Genomic DNA, 18610 nt, shown 5'->3' with positions numbered 1-18610 from the left:
AAATGCTTGTTTTCTTCAGCTGCTACTGAAAAGTAACTGTGAGCATTCCTGGCCAATATTATACAAGTGGAGCATTTTTGTGGCTGAATGAAATCACAGTCTAACTGGTGGGGCACATACTGAGAGAGGAGAAGGCGCAGCAGAACTAAATTACTGAAATACCACATGTGTAATAATTAGTTCTTTTTGTATTATGGGAGCAAATATGAGATATATTCTCCATCACCATGCTGGTGCTGTAAGGACCACAGGCTGTAATTTGTCATACACCAACAGAGATATTTTTTTTTATTTTGGCTCAAAATCATACTGCAAGTATCATTTTCTGTTTTTCAGTTAAAGCTCTTTGGTTCATGGGAATTCTTCTAGGCTGCACTGCTGAAACTACATAAATTTTCATGTTTGGTCATTTACATGATCCATACCTCATGGGATTATTCAGACAAATATTCAGTATACTGTATATAAAGTATAATGTATCAGGAGATATCCAAACAATGAATATTTAAATAAATATAGGCACCCAGTAAATACAAATATACAAATCAAAATCTGCTTATGCACCACATTAATGTCAGTTAACGCATCGTATGACTTGTTCAGTTCATGAATAAATAACATACAGTCTGTAATCCACATAAAGCATGAGGCTTTATCTATCAAAAGTTGTTCTATTTTTCTATTTAGAAAAAAGTGTGACTCTCCGCAGCCCACCAACACTCATTAATATCCCTCACTCTAACCACAGCAGCTACTGTACCTTCTCCTCAAAATACCTCGTCATAACTCTCCTTCTGGCTCAAACCTGTTGACTGCCTTGATTTCACAATTTCACACTTTTTTTTGGTGTGTGTCTTTTTATTTATCATCCTGACCTTGGCCTGCCTTGTGGCACTGGACGCATACACATACGCAAAATTCACATTTGAGGACACATTTGCAGGTCTTTACGGAAAAAATGAAAAGTAGCTCTGAGCAAACTCAGTGTTAACAGTGTAGTGGCAGGGACAGACTATAAAGGAGACACATGAAACAGCAGTAAGAAAAAAGTGTTCCCCTCCTTCCCCTTTTTATCTCCTTGCAACATTCTTGAATTGAAACGTTCGTACATCTGAGATGAGAAATGGCATACAATAAGAAAATAAGCTTTTTTGGAAGAAGTCTACAGTATTGTGTGAGTCAAGCACGTATATATATTGTCTATTCGTTGTCCTCTAGGGTAAAGCATTTTCAATTTAAAGCTGTAATCTCAAAACATCAAAACTGTAATTGCCTTTGAGGATCTTATAATCAATCCCTGACTTGTCAAATAGCAAACACATCTGCCTCTTCAGTCCCACCATACTTCAGATCTATAATCTCCAAACCAGTGCAGATCAAAAGATCAAGCTGCTGAAATGGATGAAAGGATCATCAAGTTTGATTGACAGTTTATTTCATCCCGTAAGTGTTTGCATCTTTCTTCTTGTCTTTCATAGGTTAATTTAAGCCCTCCATTTCTGCCCGGTTGTGAAGCTGCACTGATCAGAGATTTTCAGTCCCAGTTCAAAGTGTTTGATGTGTGACACTGAAATGTATAAACTGCTGTGTTGTCCGTATCATATCGCCCAGCAGGAATAATGCCACTGTCAGTGTGCTTTAAATGGGAAAACGCTCGCACTAATGCTTTCCGCAAAGGTCCTGCAGCGTTTCACTGTTGCTTTTCTTCTTTGTTCTATCCTCTTAAATATCTGAGCCCCTGAGACCAGGAAACAGGTTTATCTATCAGGAATTATCATGAAAGTGAATGGTGCAAATTCTTGAGCAACACAGCTGCTGTCAAGAGAAAAAAAGCTCTGTATTTCTACGTACCTGAAGATGCAGAGGATCACAATAGCTGTGGTAAGAGATATGAGGGACACACTGTGGCCAATGGTGTAGCCAATCTTCACTTGCCAGAAAAACTTTCCCTGAAAAAAAACAACAGCATCAACACAAGTCACAGTGAAGGGAACTGACAGAAAAATGTAAGAGTTTTTACACACTTAAATTTATACAGTCTATATGATATATACACAATGCTGTCCTTTCATCTTTTCCAAAGAGTTTGAAGAAACGCTCACATTTGGCCTCAGGTGACTCAAACAACCATAACAAATGTCGTTACAACGGCCAAGAGTACTAACAAACTAAGCTGTATCTATAACCTTGATAACGACCCCAATTAGGTCAAATAGCTGGTATTACCAGCCAGTCATTCAGAATTGAAGAAGCCTCTTGGGTGAGAGGCGAAACGTCTTTGATTATCTTCAACCAAGTCCAGTTGCCCTTGATTTGAACCTTCTTTGGATATCTTTGCTTTAAACTACTTTCCTTAAGTTTCTAAATACTTCAGAGGAACACGGTATACTTTTGACTCCACAATTAGTAGATTGCATATTATTTTACACAAAAAAAGGTGATACATTTGGCTCATAATACTTTTACGTTTACCAGTTAATAAGATGAAGCTAAGATGAATCTAATGTAACAGGGTAGCAAACAAAAATAAACAAAAAAAAACTAAAACTACACCTATACCTGATACTGAAGATCATGTTATATTATCAAAAGCTCCAGAACAGCCACTGTGTGGACGTTGAGGTGTGGTTATTTTGTCAACAGCTGTTGTGCAAGGTCAAGAATTAACTTTGAACTTAAAGCTGCGGTAGGCAACGTTGGAGAACCAGTAAGAGACAGCTAGATGTACTGATTGCTGTCAGGATGTAAAGAGAAACAAGAAGGTCATGGGTTTGAACACCGGTTGCCCCGACCTTTCTGTGTGGAGTTTGCATGTTCTCCCCGTGTCTGCGTGGGTTCTCTCCAGGTGCTCTGGCTTCCTCCCACCATCCAAAGACATGCAGGCTAGGTTGATTGGTGACCATAAATTGTCCTTAGGTTTGAGTGTGAGCATGATTGGTTGTTTGTCTATGTGAGGCCCTGCGAAGGATTGGCACGATGGCAGCTGGCTCCGGCCCCTCGCGACCCTGTACGCAGGATAAGCGGTTGACAATGGATGGATGGACTCAAAGCTAAGCTTGCTGTCATCTAATATTCTGCATTAGCATCCTGGAATTTACTGGCTTCAGCACATGAAGCCTTTCAGAGTGGCTTCACAGTGTTGCTGCCATGGCACTGTATGTTTTGTGCTTGATGAAAATGAGATTAAGAGCTCTGCATCCTGTGGCACACGGTGGTATCAAGTATGCAGAAAAAGATAGACATCAAATTCCTTTTAGAGTACTTCACCAGCCGGGTCCCTCCTGACTTCCTATGTGGCATACTAATGAGGCCGCCTCTGTGACTCAGAGAACAGAGTGCCCACCAAGAAAGCTTTTACCACCCTGCAGAGCACATCCACTCTTCACCCAGCTCCGGCTTTGTCAACACAGACAAGACTAACTCTCTCTGCATTAAAACTAAACGGAATGAGATCCAACGTTTGATGTATTTATTCCCTTCTATACCCTGAAGGCAACATGAATAACCTCTGACTCATAATGCCTGATAAAAGAGGCAGGAATTACTAACTGACCCAGCCATGTCAATGAAAATTAAGTATGATGTGCTTCAAAGACATGTGCCTGCTCCAGCAAACAATCAAGGATGCTGACTTTGCTTTCAAGAATATTTGTGCTTTCTAGGTCATGATTTTTTTTACATAAGAGCCTAAAGGAATGGTTCAACATTTTTGAAAATCACATATTTGCTTTCTTGCCGAGAGTTAAATAACACTTGTCTGTGGGTTTAAGTGGCTATAATCGACGGTGGATCAAGTAGTTTGTGTAATGTGAAATTAGTCTTTGTCTTTGAGGCCAGACGGCCAGAGTTAGTGACTAACTGGTGAACATGATGAAGCGTTTACTGCAGCAGCTAAAGAGCCTGGCATTTCCAATCAGGAGCTGTTTCAATGGTGCCAATTTGCCAAACTGTAAAGAAATTTAGGCTAAAAGAAATGGGGCTCAAGATGTAACACAGAGCTAACTAACTGACTCCGTGGCAACATTATACTTCCTGTTTTAATCCCCCAAAGCATTATGGGAACATGCAGCATGATTATCCCCCAAATCAAAGTAAGACAAAGAATAATAATAGGAGTGACAAAATCCATTAATATTAACTTTCTTCATGTTACACTATAGTTTAGGAGGCACTTTGAAAAAACCCTGGTGTAGAGCAAATCAGAGCGAAAAGGAGAGTGAAGACTGGACTTAGATCTGCAGAGTGGCCAGAAACACAACACCTAATAAAAACTAATGTTGCTCTGCATCTGTTGGAAATAGACAACTGTTCACAAGTTCACAATATCAACTCAAAAGGTGATAATAAATCTAAGTTGTGTTTTCAGCCAGTTTCTAAAAACATCAGCTGTTGCAGGTGTTAAGATGGAGCGAGCAGGCGATTAGCTTAGCTAGACTTGGCAGGCTGTCTCCAAAGTTAAATTATGCAGCTACCAACACCTCTTAAGCTCACTAATTAACATGTTGTTAATCATTTGATTAATAAACACAAAGGGGATGTAAAAAAAATAATAATTCCAAAGACCTTTAACATATGTGCAATTTTAGCATGTTATGCTGTACATTCAGTTCTGTTATTTGTAAATAACCACTGTCATCTGAGGCAATTCATACGAAAAACACACAAAAAAGGATTGAATGAAGGAATTGAACAAATACGACTGGAGTCGTGAAACCAACAATCAATACGGCTATTTTCCTCATAGACCCTACAGCACACACCCACAGAGAAAAGAAAAGATGTTCTCATTTAATTGTTCCTGCCCACTGGTTCTCGAGATGATTTTGCACTGTGCTGCTGAGTTCCTTCACAACGGGATCACTGGGTATCCGTACTGCTGCCTCTTACAGAGTGCGACGGTTTACTCACATCATCGTTAGTGCCGTTGAGATTGTATCCACAGTTCACGGCGATGTCAAACGGATGCATCTCAGTCCAGCCGTCCACCGTGCAGGTTTTGGAGAGGTTACCTGAAGAGGGAGAAGACATAAAGAGGTCAAAGCCACCCAGGCAGCAGATTTCTATTTTCTCTACTCACCAGGTTTCTTTAAAATTGTCACTGCTGTGATAGTAGGGTGACATTGTCAGTGACCTCATCTACTGGCTTGTTGGGTCACTGCACAAAACTAGACAATCTCAAACTTCACAAACTGCTGTATGACTCTCTCCCACTAATGTGAGCCATTACTGACTGGTGTATTATCTGTGCCTGCAGAAAGGCTTTCGGCTGTTACACATATTGACATTCTGATCCCCATCTTGTCACTCATCCAACCACAAATAAAGATTAACGTGCACGGAAGAAATCATATGCATGTCATATGAGGAATATATAATAGGTCATACGAGGAATGTGCCCAGTAACTCCAGTAAATGTATGTTGCATAAACAAACTAAAACAACACCGTTTCATACAGTAGAAATTATGTTACATACAACTAATTAGCAATGGTTTTAGTTAAATGTTAATACAATGGTTCTCGTGCTTTAAGACATTGCAACTTTATCTGTATTAAACCAAGACCAGAATCTTTCCTTAAACTTAACCAAGTGCTGTGAGTGCCTAAACAACTCTGCCTGTGTACTTCTTGTTGCAGACTTGATGGTTTTCTTTTGCTGCCTCTGTAGACTCTGTATGTCACTATCTGGTATGTTAAATTTAATAAAATATTGGTCACAAGATATGATGCATTACAACATCCAGGTTATCACTTCCTTCCCCTGCATTAGAAACATCCTGCTATTTCTCTGCCAAAGACATACTTTTTGTCCTTAATTGCAGGCTCCGTGAGAGGAGCACCAGAAATAGTCTGTAATTTGGTTTATTCATGGGATTTATTCATGGTTTATTCATTTGCGGGGCATCAGAGGTTCATGTAAACAGCTTAACACAAATGGCCTTAACCAAAATGGGAACAACAGCCAAGTTGCTCTGTGCGTGTAAACGTAGTTAATTACGACCAAATGTTATCATACGCAGGCAATGAGATGTGGAGGGAAGCATGTGCAGCAGGAGGTTAGTATCTAGAAACGTCAGGGAAAGGTCATGTGATTGAAGTGTCACGTTTTCTATCGTTGCTGCTATGGCTGTATGTGAGCGTCATGCTGGGGTGACGGGACGAATCCCCTCTTATTTTCTCTTTTATTTAATCCTAACTTCATTCCTCTAGCAACCAAACACCCTTTCACAGATGTGTAAGTTTGTTTCACACACACACACACACACACACACAGTCTCAATACACTAACATCCTCCACATTTCTCGGCTGTCACCCGGTCAGGTATTTGGAAGTGGCACTGTAGGAAGGCATAAGCTGAATCCTACTGACAGATAAACTGTGGATCAAGGGACCCCTGATTACATTTTGGGGGTGATATGCATCTGTACTTTTAGATGTTTTTACGATGTGTTACGGTAAACTTTTACTTTGGAACTAATAGCAAAAGAGAGATGCTTGAATCCATATGTTTTGGTTATCTTGGAAGAGTCAGGAAATCACTTTACCTTTTATTTATAAGCATGGTGCCTTTGGATGCAATAGCAAGTTAGAAAACTGGTACAAGATGACTCCTTCTTCTACTGCCCACATACTGTACTTTAGATACAAGCCGTTAAGATTAGTTTTTCTTTGCATAGTCAGGCAGAAACCCACAATATTGGAGCCACAAATGCCAGAGAAGAGGAGAAGCTCACAGACTGCCACCTCTGAACGTGCCATTACCACCACTAACAGCTTAATTTGTGAATTCTCATGCAGGGCGAACGTCTTCATCAGGATGATGTCCTCGATGATACAGGTCCTGCTTGACGCAAGCAGCTGTCATGACATTTTCTTGTATATGACAGAACAAAGCGTAAGTGGAGAAAATCTGTAAGTATATGGAGATTGATCAGAAATATCCATATGCAGTAATCAATGAGAAATGGCAGCATGTTTTCTGACACGGTATTGCACCTGAATGTCATCAGCTTGCTGGAGTTCTGTTGGATATTGATTTTTGTGTATTGTGTATTTGTCTCTCTCTACCTGGAAACTCAATAGAGTGCTGCAGGGATGACATTTTGTTGTAGGCCAACACATTTTGTTTTAGATATTGGATTCTTGCAGAAAATAAGCTCTGTGGCAAACAAATGTTTATGATGCTTTCATGTTTTGTTCAGCAAGATAATCTTAACAAATGAATGACCGATGAACTACACCAAGGTCACATGACTTAATGATCACCACAATTAATATAGCGTTCCAGACAATTCGGAACTTGAACATTTCTGACCTCCTAGAAAAAGTACAATGGTGCGCCATTCAAAGTCGGAGTTCCTACTTGTGAAAAAAGCAAATCCGTCTACCCTGACTTCCTGGACAGGCAGCTGTCTGATGCCACACAACAATGGCAGCACCCATGGAAGTGCATATTGTAAATGGTAAACCATCAACTAAAAGGTAACATAAAGCATATTTGTCTTTATTTAATTAAGATAATACATACTATCATATAGTAAAACCTGTTCTGTATGTAAACTAAATGTGAAACATTTGCAGATTATCAACCAATGTAGCTACACAGGATCACAGTTAATGAGTAATTTATATTTATGTCTTGTGACTTGTTTTCATTAAAATGGCCATCTTTTTAATTAATACCAAGGGCAATGCTGAGGGTTCAGTTGTGTGTACGCATGACAAAGAATCAGTTTATCACAGTCAACCCTATTTATCGTTAATGTTTGGAGTCGTGCACCTGGAGCACTTTGAGGTCGGAAGTCATAAATTTCAACTGGGAAAGAATTCCAACTTGTAATTAGGGCTGGGCGATATGGCCAAAAATGTTATCACAATAAATACATTTCACACCATTCGATATCAATAATTATCACAATAAAGGTCAAATCCTTATTTCTTTCAAGTTGATTTTTGCTCCTAAGTAAAAACTGAAGAAACCGGATGGTTAATTGTGGTTTTAAACTATTCTTTATAGTCAGAACGTGACAAACCCGTGATGCCAAACAGCGGATCACTTTACAAATCAGTTATTGAGTTATAACATTCAAAACAATTTTCATAAAGTATTTTTAGTAACCTTTTCCTCACCAAATTAAATATCTTAATAGAAAAATTAAGTACTTATTAGTTCGTAATTCAAATTAATTAAATCAAACATTTATTAACGATATATTGAACATTTGTTAAATTGCGATAATTATCATTATTGTTTTATTTCCCTGTCCTACTTGTAATATGATTTTGCGTTGTTTGGCGTGATGACTTTAAATGTCCCTGACAACCTTTTGTAGTGTCCAAGAGCCACAGGTTCACATCTACCTTGTGGGGTATTTCCTGACATTTTTCATGTCGTTGAACAAAACGTAAAAAGGTCTCTTAAGCTTGTGTTAACCGCAGATCTTATTTCAGGCATCTAACCAAAAAACTATTAAAAATACCCACTGACATCGAGACAAGGGAACCGGTAAAAATGCTAACTTCCACATAGAGAGAGATATCCTTCTCCGATTTAATCTCTCATGTACAGTTCTCCCTATTAGGTTTCCTGACAGTTGCAATAGATTTTGATTACTGTAAAATAAGTGTTGGGATTTCTTGATTGTTGTGGAAATGATAAAGGCATCAAACTAGATGTGTGCTTGAACTGGAAAAAAGTACACCCCTTATTTACACAAAATATATACAGTAATATATACAGTACTCAGAGGCTACAGCCATGCTACTGGCTATGTGAGGCTGTACTTAGGCACAGCAGAGCTTTGAGCTAAATGCTAATAGATCAGTCAGGCTTCACGAGTGTCCTCTTAACCTGGAAATGTCGAAACGGTGAAAGCTCAGTGGACACATCAACCTGCCATCAGCGCCGGTGTGTTTGTGGAGATGTTTGAGAAAGTTAGTCAGGAAGAGAGAAGGGAAGCACAAAAGAAGGAACGAGAGAGCTAACCTAGGGGTACTTCATAGGAATAAATTAATTAGTTGGCTATCAATCTTCTTCAAGAGTGGTACTGGTAATTTAACACAAGTAAAATGATTTTATTAATTATTAATAATAATGATTATTATTCAATTATTTAATGCTGGCCACACTAAAGGGTAATTGGGCTGATATGGGTCCAATTCACCCATCCCGACAGTCACAGGGGCTTTCCCAAACCGAGAATAGTCGGAAACTGATTATCGGCATAAATTATCCTGTTTTGTGAGAGGTTTACAGACATAATCTCCAACCGGATTGCAGGCACCCTGATTTGAAATTTACGTCCTCCAATCAGAAACCAGCAATAGACAATGAGGGTGAGCTGACCAAGAAGCGTCAGCAAACATGTTGTGTTTTTGCTTGTGCTATAAAATGCATAAACCATGGGGATTCCCTCTTCTCACCCATGTGTTTGTCAGTTCATCCACAGTTTTAGTCTCTTTTTTTTAGGTCCTTTGTCATGACTGAATCGTCTGCTGTGTGCGTTCTTAAGATTAAAATATTAAAAATAGGTTAATTCTGTCGTTATGTGGGGTCCCACATTTTTCATAATATAAATATTGGTGCCTTTTTTACCCAGTGCCTTAAAAAGTGATGCCAAAGGGTCGGGACCAAACGTCCATCTGTGACGAGTTGGTCAGTGAGAACACGTTGGCTGAGCTACTGACAAGAAAAACCTCCACTTTAGTTGTAAGACAGCATATAAATAGTGATAGCAGACTATATTTCTGCAAAAAAACAAAAAACAAACGCAAAACAATCTCATATCTGTTTAACACCATGGTCTTGACCAGTTAATCACCTTGACACTCCATCGAGAGCTAAGAAAGTTTAGGACCATACCACTATGCAAATTATCATATAAATGTTGAAAATGTTTGAATTGCAGTGTAAAGGATCTGTTTAGTGTGTGAGAAATTAACCTTTTGTTAAAGTGTGATAAGACAGACAGGCAAAGTCTGACCAGTTAATGTCACAGCAAGTAAACAAAACTAGAGCATCTATCTTGGGAGATAGGGAGACAATATCAAAATACATTACTTCTACAATCTACAGCTGGACTGATAGGTGTGCATCCTCCCTGCTGACATTTTTCTCACTTAGTTCTCTTAGTTAGTGTGTGTGTGTTTGTGTGTGTGTGTGTGTGTGTCATCAGTGGGTGGATGGCTGGCTAACTTAGTGGTGTGGAACAGGCCTCCTGGGCAGGGCAGCAGGCCAATCCCTGCTCCCACAGAACAGTAGCATTCAGTAAACTGGTTGCATGGCTGTTTAATATTTTATTTATTTAAGTTTCTTTTTTAGATTATGAGTAAGAACATTTCTTGTGGCTTAATTGCAATAACTGATGACCAATAACCTCTGTGCAATATATTTTATTGTTACTACGGGCCGCTAAGATGAGATTGCTCCAACAGAATATCGTTGTATGAACACACGCAATGACAATAAAGATCTATCAATCTAATACAACCACTCTGTGTGGAAGTGTTCTAGCATTGGCCTTGTACCTCAAACAATGCAACCCTCACTTGTGGGCTGAAAGATGCTTCTAACTGCTTTTAAGTTGTGGCTATGTTTTACTGGAACAGGTCTGGATTTTGAACCTCATCAATCAAAATAATTTGCTGAAAGTAGAGATGAAATTTAAGGAAATTCACAAGTTTAGAACACAAAAAGATCTTCTGAATAAAGCTGAACAAACTTAGTTTCACTTACCAGACTGTCAGCCATGAGCATCTTTGAAAATGATAAAATGTAATGAAATCTTTATATAAAATGTATTTTCCCAATGTATAAATAGTGTACAACACACATAATTCCCTTCTGTGTGTTGGTGACCCCTAGCTGTGTTAGTGTGCCTAATTCATTTTGTCAACTCCTTGAAGCTGATGTAGTGTCTTTCCCATAAAAGACAATTGCTCATTCCTCAACTGATTATGTGACATAGGCAGGTAAATTCAATAAAGATCGGCTTGTAATTTTCAAATGTTTTGAGTCCTTTTGCAAGAAAATGATGGTTCAGTGGAAACTTATGTTTCGTTAGATTCTACTGACCAGTGTCCGTTGGTAATCAGAAATTGCAATATACATGCAAATTTAAACATTTTGCTTGTCAGTCAGAACGCAAACTCACAGCCAACGTACATAGATAGTTTTAGTTGAAGATATATGACAAACTAGGCATTTGTCATCTGTCTTTCAGCTCTGCCTCTGTGGGATAGAACGGTCTCAGGACTATGAATACTAATTTGTGTATTCATTTTTGGAAGGAAGAGGAATCAGATAGCAAATGACTTTAAAGGGAAACGCTGTTTGGTACAATTTCCAGCACAATGTTTTGGAGCGCTCATGGCTCCCAATTACATTAAAAATATGTCTCCACCTCACAAAAAACTTGTTCTTATTAAAGCCCAAATTGCTTATTATACTGAGCTATACCTACAATGTGGTAAATGTGTCTCTGATCTGCTCCAAACCTCACTGATACTGATGTATGTCAAATGCAAATCACTACCCTGATAATCATGATGAAATTCAGCTACAAGAAATAATGAAAAATGTTTAAGGGAGAACTGTTAGGTGCTGCCTATTAGTAACCCAAAAATGCATTTATTGTGCCCATTTTTACCAAATTCTAAGGTATATGCAACAATTACTCTGTTCTTAAAACAATGTCCATTCAAAGCATTACTAGATGTTTCAAATTTTTCCCAACAGCTCTAAACTCAGCCTCTTTCATGCTGCCCTCAGTACATGTGGGGTTTAAAGTGCATCCTCCATCTTTGAAGAGTCACATCACATTTCACCGTGTCTCTAATTTGCTGTTTGACTCCCAAAGGTGAAAATGCTTGCATGAGTGCAGCAGCACTCCCAGATGGGGAAAAGGTTCACACGTTAGCATGCACAAATGATTGAGTGGACCCGAGATAGACCATATTTCAAATTTTACTAGCTATTCAAGAGGTGATGGATAAATGGATGGCTTTTTTCACATCCACAGGATATGCAAAAGTATATAGCAGCAGCGTCCGATAAAAAAGAAAAAAAATTGCATTAAAACCTTGTGACAAATGATCAGCATATAAAAAATGAAAAAAACACTGGAGTCAATTGTTTCTCCTCACAGCCATCTATGTAGCCTATCACTTCTGTTGTCACCGAAATAATGGCAGTGATTAGAGGCTGTGCATCTTGATTTACACCTAATTATCCAATAAAAGAAATGTAAAGAAAACATATAAACAACATCTGCATTACTTGCAGAGAGTAAGATGAGAACATTGATCAACCACTCATCGTCCATTACATATGAGGCCAGTTAGCATAGTTTAGTTTAGCTTAGCTTAGCATAACTGGAAACTGAGAGAATCAGCTAGCCTGTCTCTCTTCAAAGATAACCAAATCTGCTTACAAGCACCTCTAAGGCTCACTCTAACCCCCAACGTAAAACCAGGGTTGATTTTCAAGTTAGCAAAAATAAATTTGCTGGTCTGGTTAGCCTTTCAAAATAAAACTAGTGGTTAATATTGTGAAACGTCACAATTTGGTTAGATTTAGGCACCAAAACTACTTGGTTAGGTTTAGGAAAAGATCATGGTTTGGGTTAAAATAACTACGTTACTTTAGTGCCTAAATTACGTAAGTTAAGTAACATTACTTACTTAAAGGTTCATGGTGTAAGTTTTAGTGGCATCTAGTGGTGAGGGTTGCTAATTGCAACCAGCGGTTGGCGGTGCATTCACATGCTCCTCGCATGGTCCCATTTCCGGAGTTGTGAAGTTGTTCTTCTGACTTCAGTGTGTCTTCATATGCTCTTAAGTCAGAATGTGGAGTCAGCTACTACAACGATGAGTTGGATTAGCATTATCAGAGCACATAAAGAACATGCAGACATCTAGGTCAGCAAATTAACTGTTACAACCATATTATAGATTACATGTTTGCAAAATATTTATATGCAATATACGTCCAAATTTCTCTTCTTTTCTTACTTCTAATCAGTGGTGCCGCCAGAAACTTTGGGCCCCATGACACAAAATCTAATTGGGCCCCCTCTGTGCAGCTGTTATCACCACATCTCTAGGACCTAACTGTCCCATCAAAAGGCTTGCAACTGTCTTGTTTCTTATATTTCAATACTAGTACTAGCACAATATTTACTGCTGGTGATTTGTACATGCAAGTCTGCATACAGTATACAGTTCACTGTTTGATGCAAGATTAAAAGCCACCATAAATATGTCCTTATGGCAATCTTTTACAGTCTCAATGTATTTTTATAGTAAAATTACTCACCTGTTGTTAGTCTGCTTAAAGGGGCGGGGACAATGATTTAATTTTAATATCTTACTAAACGTTTCCCTGCACTGATTAAATGTTGATGAAATGTAGGCTAACACCAGTCTGCAGCTAGCTAGCTTATTTCACTGTGGACATTAAACCAACAGGTTAACACCACTCACAGACTAAAGGCTGGCCACCTTTCTTGGTGAAAACTGGGTTCCAGATTGACATCCTTTCCTTTGTCTTTCCTCTCTTTCCTTTCTCTCTTCCCTTTTTTGAAAACCAGATTTTGGTTTAACATTGTGTTAACTGTATTTCTGGCGCATCTACTAACTGCAACTAAACATTGTCACTGATACAGTGCGCTAAGGCAGGACCAAATCATTTCATGCAGATACAAGGGGGAGGTCAGTCAATATGGATGTTTACTTTTTGGTCAATGGGGATATTTAACTTCTATTGCCAAAAACAATGAGATGATTAATTGTATTATTATATTTAAAATACTCAATGATGATGTTTTATATAAATATAATTTGTTATTAGTTTTTACCTATTTTGGGGGGTCCCTGTCAGTCAGGGGCCCTTGGAATTGTCCCCCCTATATGGCGCCCCTGCTTCTAATAAACCCATTTACTACTAGTACTACTACTACTAACGTTACTTCTTCTTTTTCCTTCTCTTCTGCGTATGTATCAAACATAGTGATGAAACGAGCTCTGTAGAGCCATTCGTCCATTTCAGCTTCTGGTGAAACATGGTGAGGCCCATATAGATAGAAATGGCTCATTCTAAGGTAATAAAAACATAAAAGTTCATTATGTAAGTCTTTATAATCCACTGAAAACATAATTATGTATATTATATTGCATTTCTGTCAACAGACCCTGCTAAATATTACACACTGAGCCTTTAAGTTACGTAATATCACTAAAAAGAATCAATGTTAACTTTTTGTTTCACACGGGAAACAAACACCGGCCTCCTGGGTGAAAGCTCGGTTTCTGACCATCCTGTCCACCCAACCACCTCCTTACTCTGACTTTTCTGTTATTTTTCAGGGAAAAACATTAACAGTTGCTGTTGTGAAAAAGCTCAGAGATGTTGAAAGGGAAATGGCTCAGAGATGTTGAAAAGAAAGAATGGATGTATCCATCAGCAGAGATCTGAAAATGATGAGGTTTGGGTCAGGCAGCATCATAGGAATTATCCAAACTGGTGTTCGTGCTGTTCTGCAGCCGAGTGTGCCCCGCTGTGATGTATTTAATTTAATAAACCAATACTTAATTCTAGTCAGGTTTACAGTAAACCATGTGCACAGCCTGCCAAAAAACTAAAAGCATGGCTGTGATGAACTCTGACTATAGATTTAGCCTCATTAAACTCTAAAAACACAAAAAAACTATAGTTGATTTACACAGTCTCACTATATGTAGAACATCAGAATAGCAGTACTAACAGAAAAAATATCTAAATACATAACCAGACAGACTGGAGAATAGAAGTTGAGACATGATGGAGGTTTGTTTCAGAGTGCAGCAGCCACAAGGTTTAAGTATGGTCCTTGAAAGGAGTTATGATTACTTGTATTGTCTGCCCCCTTCTCATCCCTAAAATTATATTTAAATGCAGGAGAAATAAATCATCCACCTTTCATAAGAAGAAAACAAAGCAATGTGCGTTTGTCAGTAACCCAGCAACCATGTTCTCACAACTTAACACCATAACACCCAAAAACTGAGCGTATATCATTACAATTGTCAAAATCTGCAGCGAGAACGTCAACTGCTGTCTCGTCGCTAACTGAAAGTCTCTACCCGCTGCAGAGAGCAGTGCAGCAAAAGAGATTGTGATTTAGTGTCGACTCTGGACAAGAAAATGAGCCCCCCGTTTGTTGAATCAGGTAGCTGAAGCGGCAAAACTTTTGATAGTGCAACTAGTGCAAAAGTCTGAATTTGCAGATGGCGGAGGAGTTGAGCGAGAGCAACAAAAAAGGATCCAAGATCTTGAAAGAAAGGGAAGATCATGGCTGAAGTGCATCAAAAAAGAAAGGGCTCCAAATCAGACAGGCAAGACAAGATTGCAAAAAGACATTTTGTGAAGGACCATTAAAAAGGCTGTTCTTGGTAATGGGTCAGGAAGAAAATATAACCCTGTTAATCAAGTAACAGAGAGCAGAGGAGGCTCCTGGTGGAGAGACAAAAGGTATTCAGCAAAACATTAAAATTTGGTAATGTTTCTCTTTCTTATCTTGGGTTAGTGAATCACCACTCTCCCCCCCAACTCTTTGTCTGTGCTTGTTCCAAAATAAAGGTTAACGGATGAGCTGGATTCCTTCTTGTTTTCATAGACCCTGACTGTCATCTGCGACTGAGTTTACATGACCCTTTTAAATCTGGCCTTTAATTTGGCTCTTGTAAACGCTACATACTGTTTACTGTAACCTGGATTAACTCTCATCCTGGGTTTCAGGTGCCTGGAGAACCCCAAATATTCTTCTGAAACAGCTAGTTCACAGGGTCAACACTAGTGTGGTTGGAGCATTGTCTGTTAGGTGCTGCTGTTTAACCCATTAAGGTGTCTGTGAGCTGTTCCCTTTAAGACCGGATGGGACGTGGGCATTTTATTAGGCGTCATCTTTTTCAAGACACAATACTGATGAAATGCGTCGCGATCCTCTGAAATATCAGTGGGGTAGGCGAAATGCATTATGGGATATGTATTTTAAAAATGTTTTTAGCCTCTGTGTGGACCACAAAAAAAAAGTTTCCAAAGCTGTGATAACGGCTGACTAGCTGAGTGAGAGCAACATTTATGCCGCCTACAGCAGTTACTCTGAGGACGAAAACAACAATGAATTAGAAGATTCAGACCCAGATTATAATGTGACAGCTGAGCCGCTAGCCAAGGGTCCACTGAAAAGAATCATAGACCCATTTAGTCATGTCAACTTACTTCTTCTTTTTAACTCAAATAGCTCTGACAAGTTTTGGATTTTGAACTCAACTGTATGAGTTTTAGAAAGTTAAACTTGCATTAATTCATTGTGTTGACTATTTGACACTTTTGTCGTGTTGATTGAACTTACGTATGTAAGTTATCAGTTGAAAAAAAAGGCGAGAGTATGAGGATTGCCTAGGTGCTGCGTCTTTTGAGTTTGAGAAAAACATAATCAACTAATTATTAGGGTTTAGCAAGTACTTGGTTAAAACAAGTATCCGGTATAGATACTTTCTATGAGTATCATCAGAGTAAAATGTGTCAATATCTGTTTTGTTCTAAAATATAAATATATGAATATAAAAAAATCAATTACTATTCTCTGAAGCTCAATTCTGTGGCTGTTCTGTAAATGGTTTTCTAATAAATATAGCAAGTTCTGATAGAAATTTCAGGCTTAAATAACTTCCAGTTAATACCACCCACTTATAGATTAAGCCCCACCAATTCTGAGTACCCCTGCTAATTATACACTGCAGATAAGTCATATATTCAAATTCCAACCAAAATATAGACACTTCTGTGGTAAACAAAACTAGTGCCACCGGTGGAAAGGGTTCCAGACAACGGCCTTAAGGCCCTTTCAGAAAGGAGGTGACATCTGCTGCTATTTTGAACTTTGACTGCGGCGTGCACAGGCGCACCAGCAAGCTACCCTGCCCCGTCACAAGTCATTGAAGATAATAGCACAGTGGTGCTGTTGTTGTGATCTGTCTTCAAGGCCCTTTATAGATTTAAACTGAAACAAATTTGGAATTTAAATCCCTTAACTTGAAATGGAAAGTAGTATTAATTTGGTTAAGTTGCTTTAACTTGAAACTATGAGTTAGAATAACTCAAACTTGTTCATTTAACTAACATTGGGACAACTAGAACACTGTAGTTATATCCACTTTATGAACTTAAATTTATGAGTTGAAACAAAGGCAATCTTAAAAATGTGAGTTGAAGGGGTGTAGAATTGTATCTTTTTTAGACAAATGAAGGCAAGTTTCCTTGAATGGACAATGTAATATAGATAGTTGTTTTAACTCACAGTATTAAGTTCAAACAACAAATTATCATTAATTAAACAAATTGTATAACGTAACATCACGAGTTGAAACAAAGCTTTTCTTAAAGTTGAGTTTACTCACATTTTTAAGGCAGCAATTGAACTTAAGTTTTAAAGTTGAACCACCTAGATAATTTTTACAGTGTCTGCAGGTGAGAGACGTGTTTGAGGAGCAGGAGGAGGAGGGGGAGGAGAAGGGGGAAAGTGTAACAAAGCACAAGCAACTGTTGGTGAAAGAAATAATAACCTGCATTGGGCTGTGTGTCACTATAGGCATTCTTCAGCTGCAACTGAGGAAAGACTAGGTGAAAAAGTAGCTTTTTCAGACAAATTTACATAATAATAATAATAATAATTATAACAAATTATGTAAAAATGTGTCATATGCTTTAATCCAAAGCAACGTACATACTTACGCGTGTGACTACATTGCCAATTGTAAAGAAATAACTAAAATGTGTACAAATGTATTATTTTTTTCAGTTTTCTTTGTTTATTGATTTAAAAAATGTAAATGAACACAAGGGCACATGCAATCATTTCCAAAGGTGTAAGCTCTCAAATGGTTTTTATTTAATGTTTCTATCTAGCTGAGAAATAAAGGTTTAGGTTTTTAAGAAAACCCTCAGGTTTTAGGAGGTTGTTTTCAAACAATGCCTCAGGTTTTAAGATGCTTTTGTAGAGGGTTAAAGCACTATAGAGAAGAGTGGGAGGGCAGTCTAATCCTCTCGCTCTTTGAAATGTGAGGAACATTAACAAATGTAAAAAGTTCAGACATTTTAAAGATCGGTTTTGTAAATAAAAATGATGTAATGATGAGCTTCATGAGGCTCATGAATCAAAATCCAGTTTCCTGCGAGTTGTTTGCCTTGGGCTTTCTGCAGGGTTTCTAATCATTTTCCCATGTCGTCGAGAGGAGATGATGAAACCACCAATTTGATGACTTTAAATGTCCATTTGCGAGCAAGCAACACATTTCATCCTCACTATCTACCCAAAGGCTTGCCTGTATGCAAATACACTTTTTGAATATCGAAACACTCACAGCTGGAGAAAATGTGAATAAATGAAAATGTATGAATGTGTCGGCCAGCCCTGAGCTAATATCAAAATGACATCGCAAGCCCCTGTTTGGACACCTGTGGGCTTTTTTTCCCCCCCAAAAATGTATTCCAGTAATACAGCATGATTTAAGTATGTAAATACATGATTTATAATTAGTTCTAAAGAACATTTCATGTCCTTAAGCTGAG

General features: G+C 38.3%; 1 protein-coding gene across 2 annotated transcripts in view; it reads right to left on the bottom strand.

Moving 5' to 3' along the window:
• vipr1b (vasoactive intestinal peptide receptor 1b) overlaps positions 1 to 18610 on the bottom strand; it is a 50369-nt gene that overhangs the window by 18099 nt on the left and 13660 nt on the right. For both annotated transcript variants that reach the window (XM_046067642.1, XM_046067650.1), the window contains exons 4-5: positions 4909 to 5009; positions 1852 to 1949 (exon numbers count right to left, since the gene is read on the bottom strand). In XM_046067642.1, the coding sequence (XP_045923598.1) occupies positions 1852 to 1949; positions 4909 to 5009 (199 nt within the window). The remainder of the gene's footprint in view (positions 1 to 1851; positions 1950 to 4908; positions 5010 to 18610) is intronic.

Source organism: Micropterus dolomieu, linkage group LG01 (assembly GCF_021292245.1).
Source record: "Micropterus dolomieu isolate WLL.071019.BEF.003 ecotype Adirondacks linkage group LG01, ASM2129224v1, whole genome shotgun sequence".
Taxonomy (NCBI): domain Eukaryota; kingdom Metazoa; phylum Chordata; class Actinopteri; order Centrarchiformes; family Centrarchidae; genus Micropterus; species Micropterus dolomieu.
Note: the sequence above shows the minus strand (reverse complement) of the source record. Positions and strands in the feature narration are given on the sequence as shown.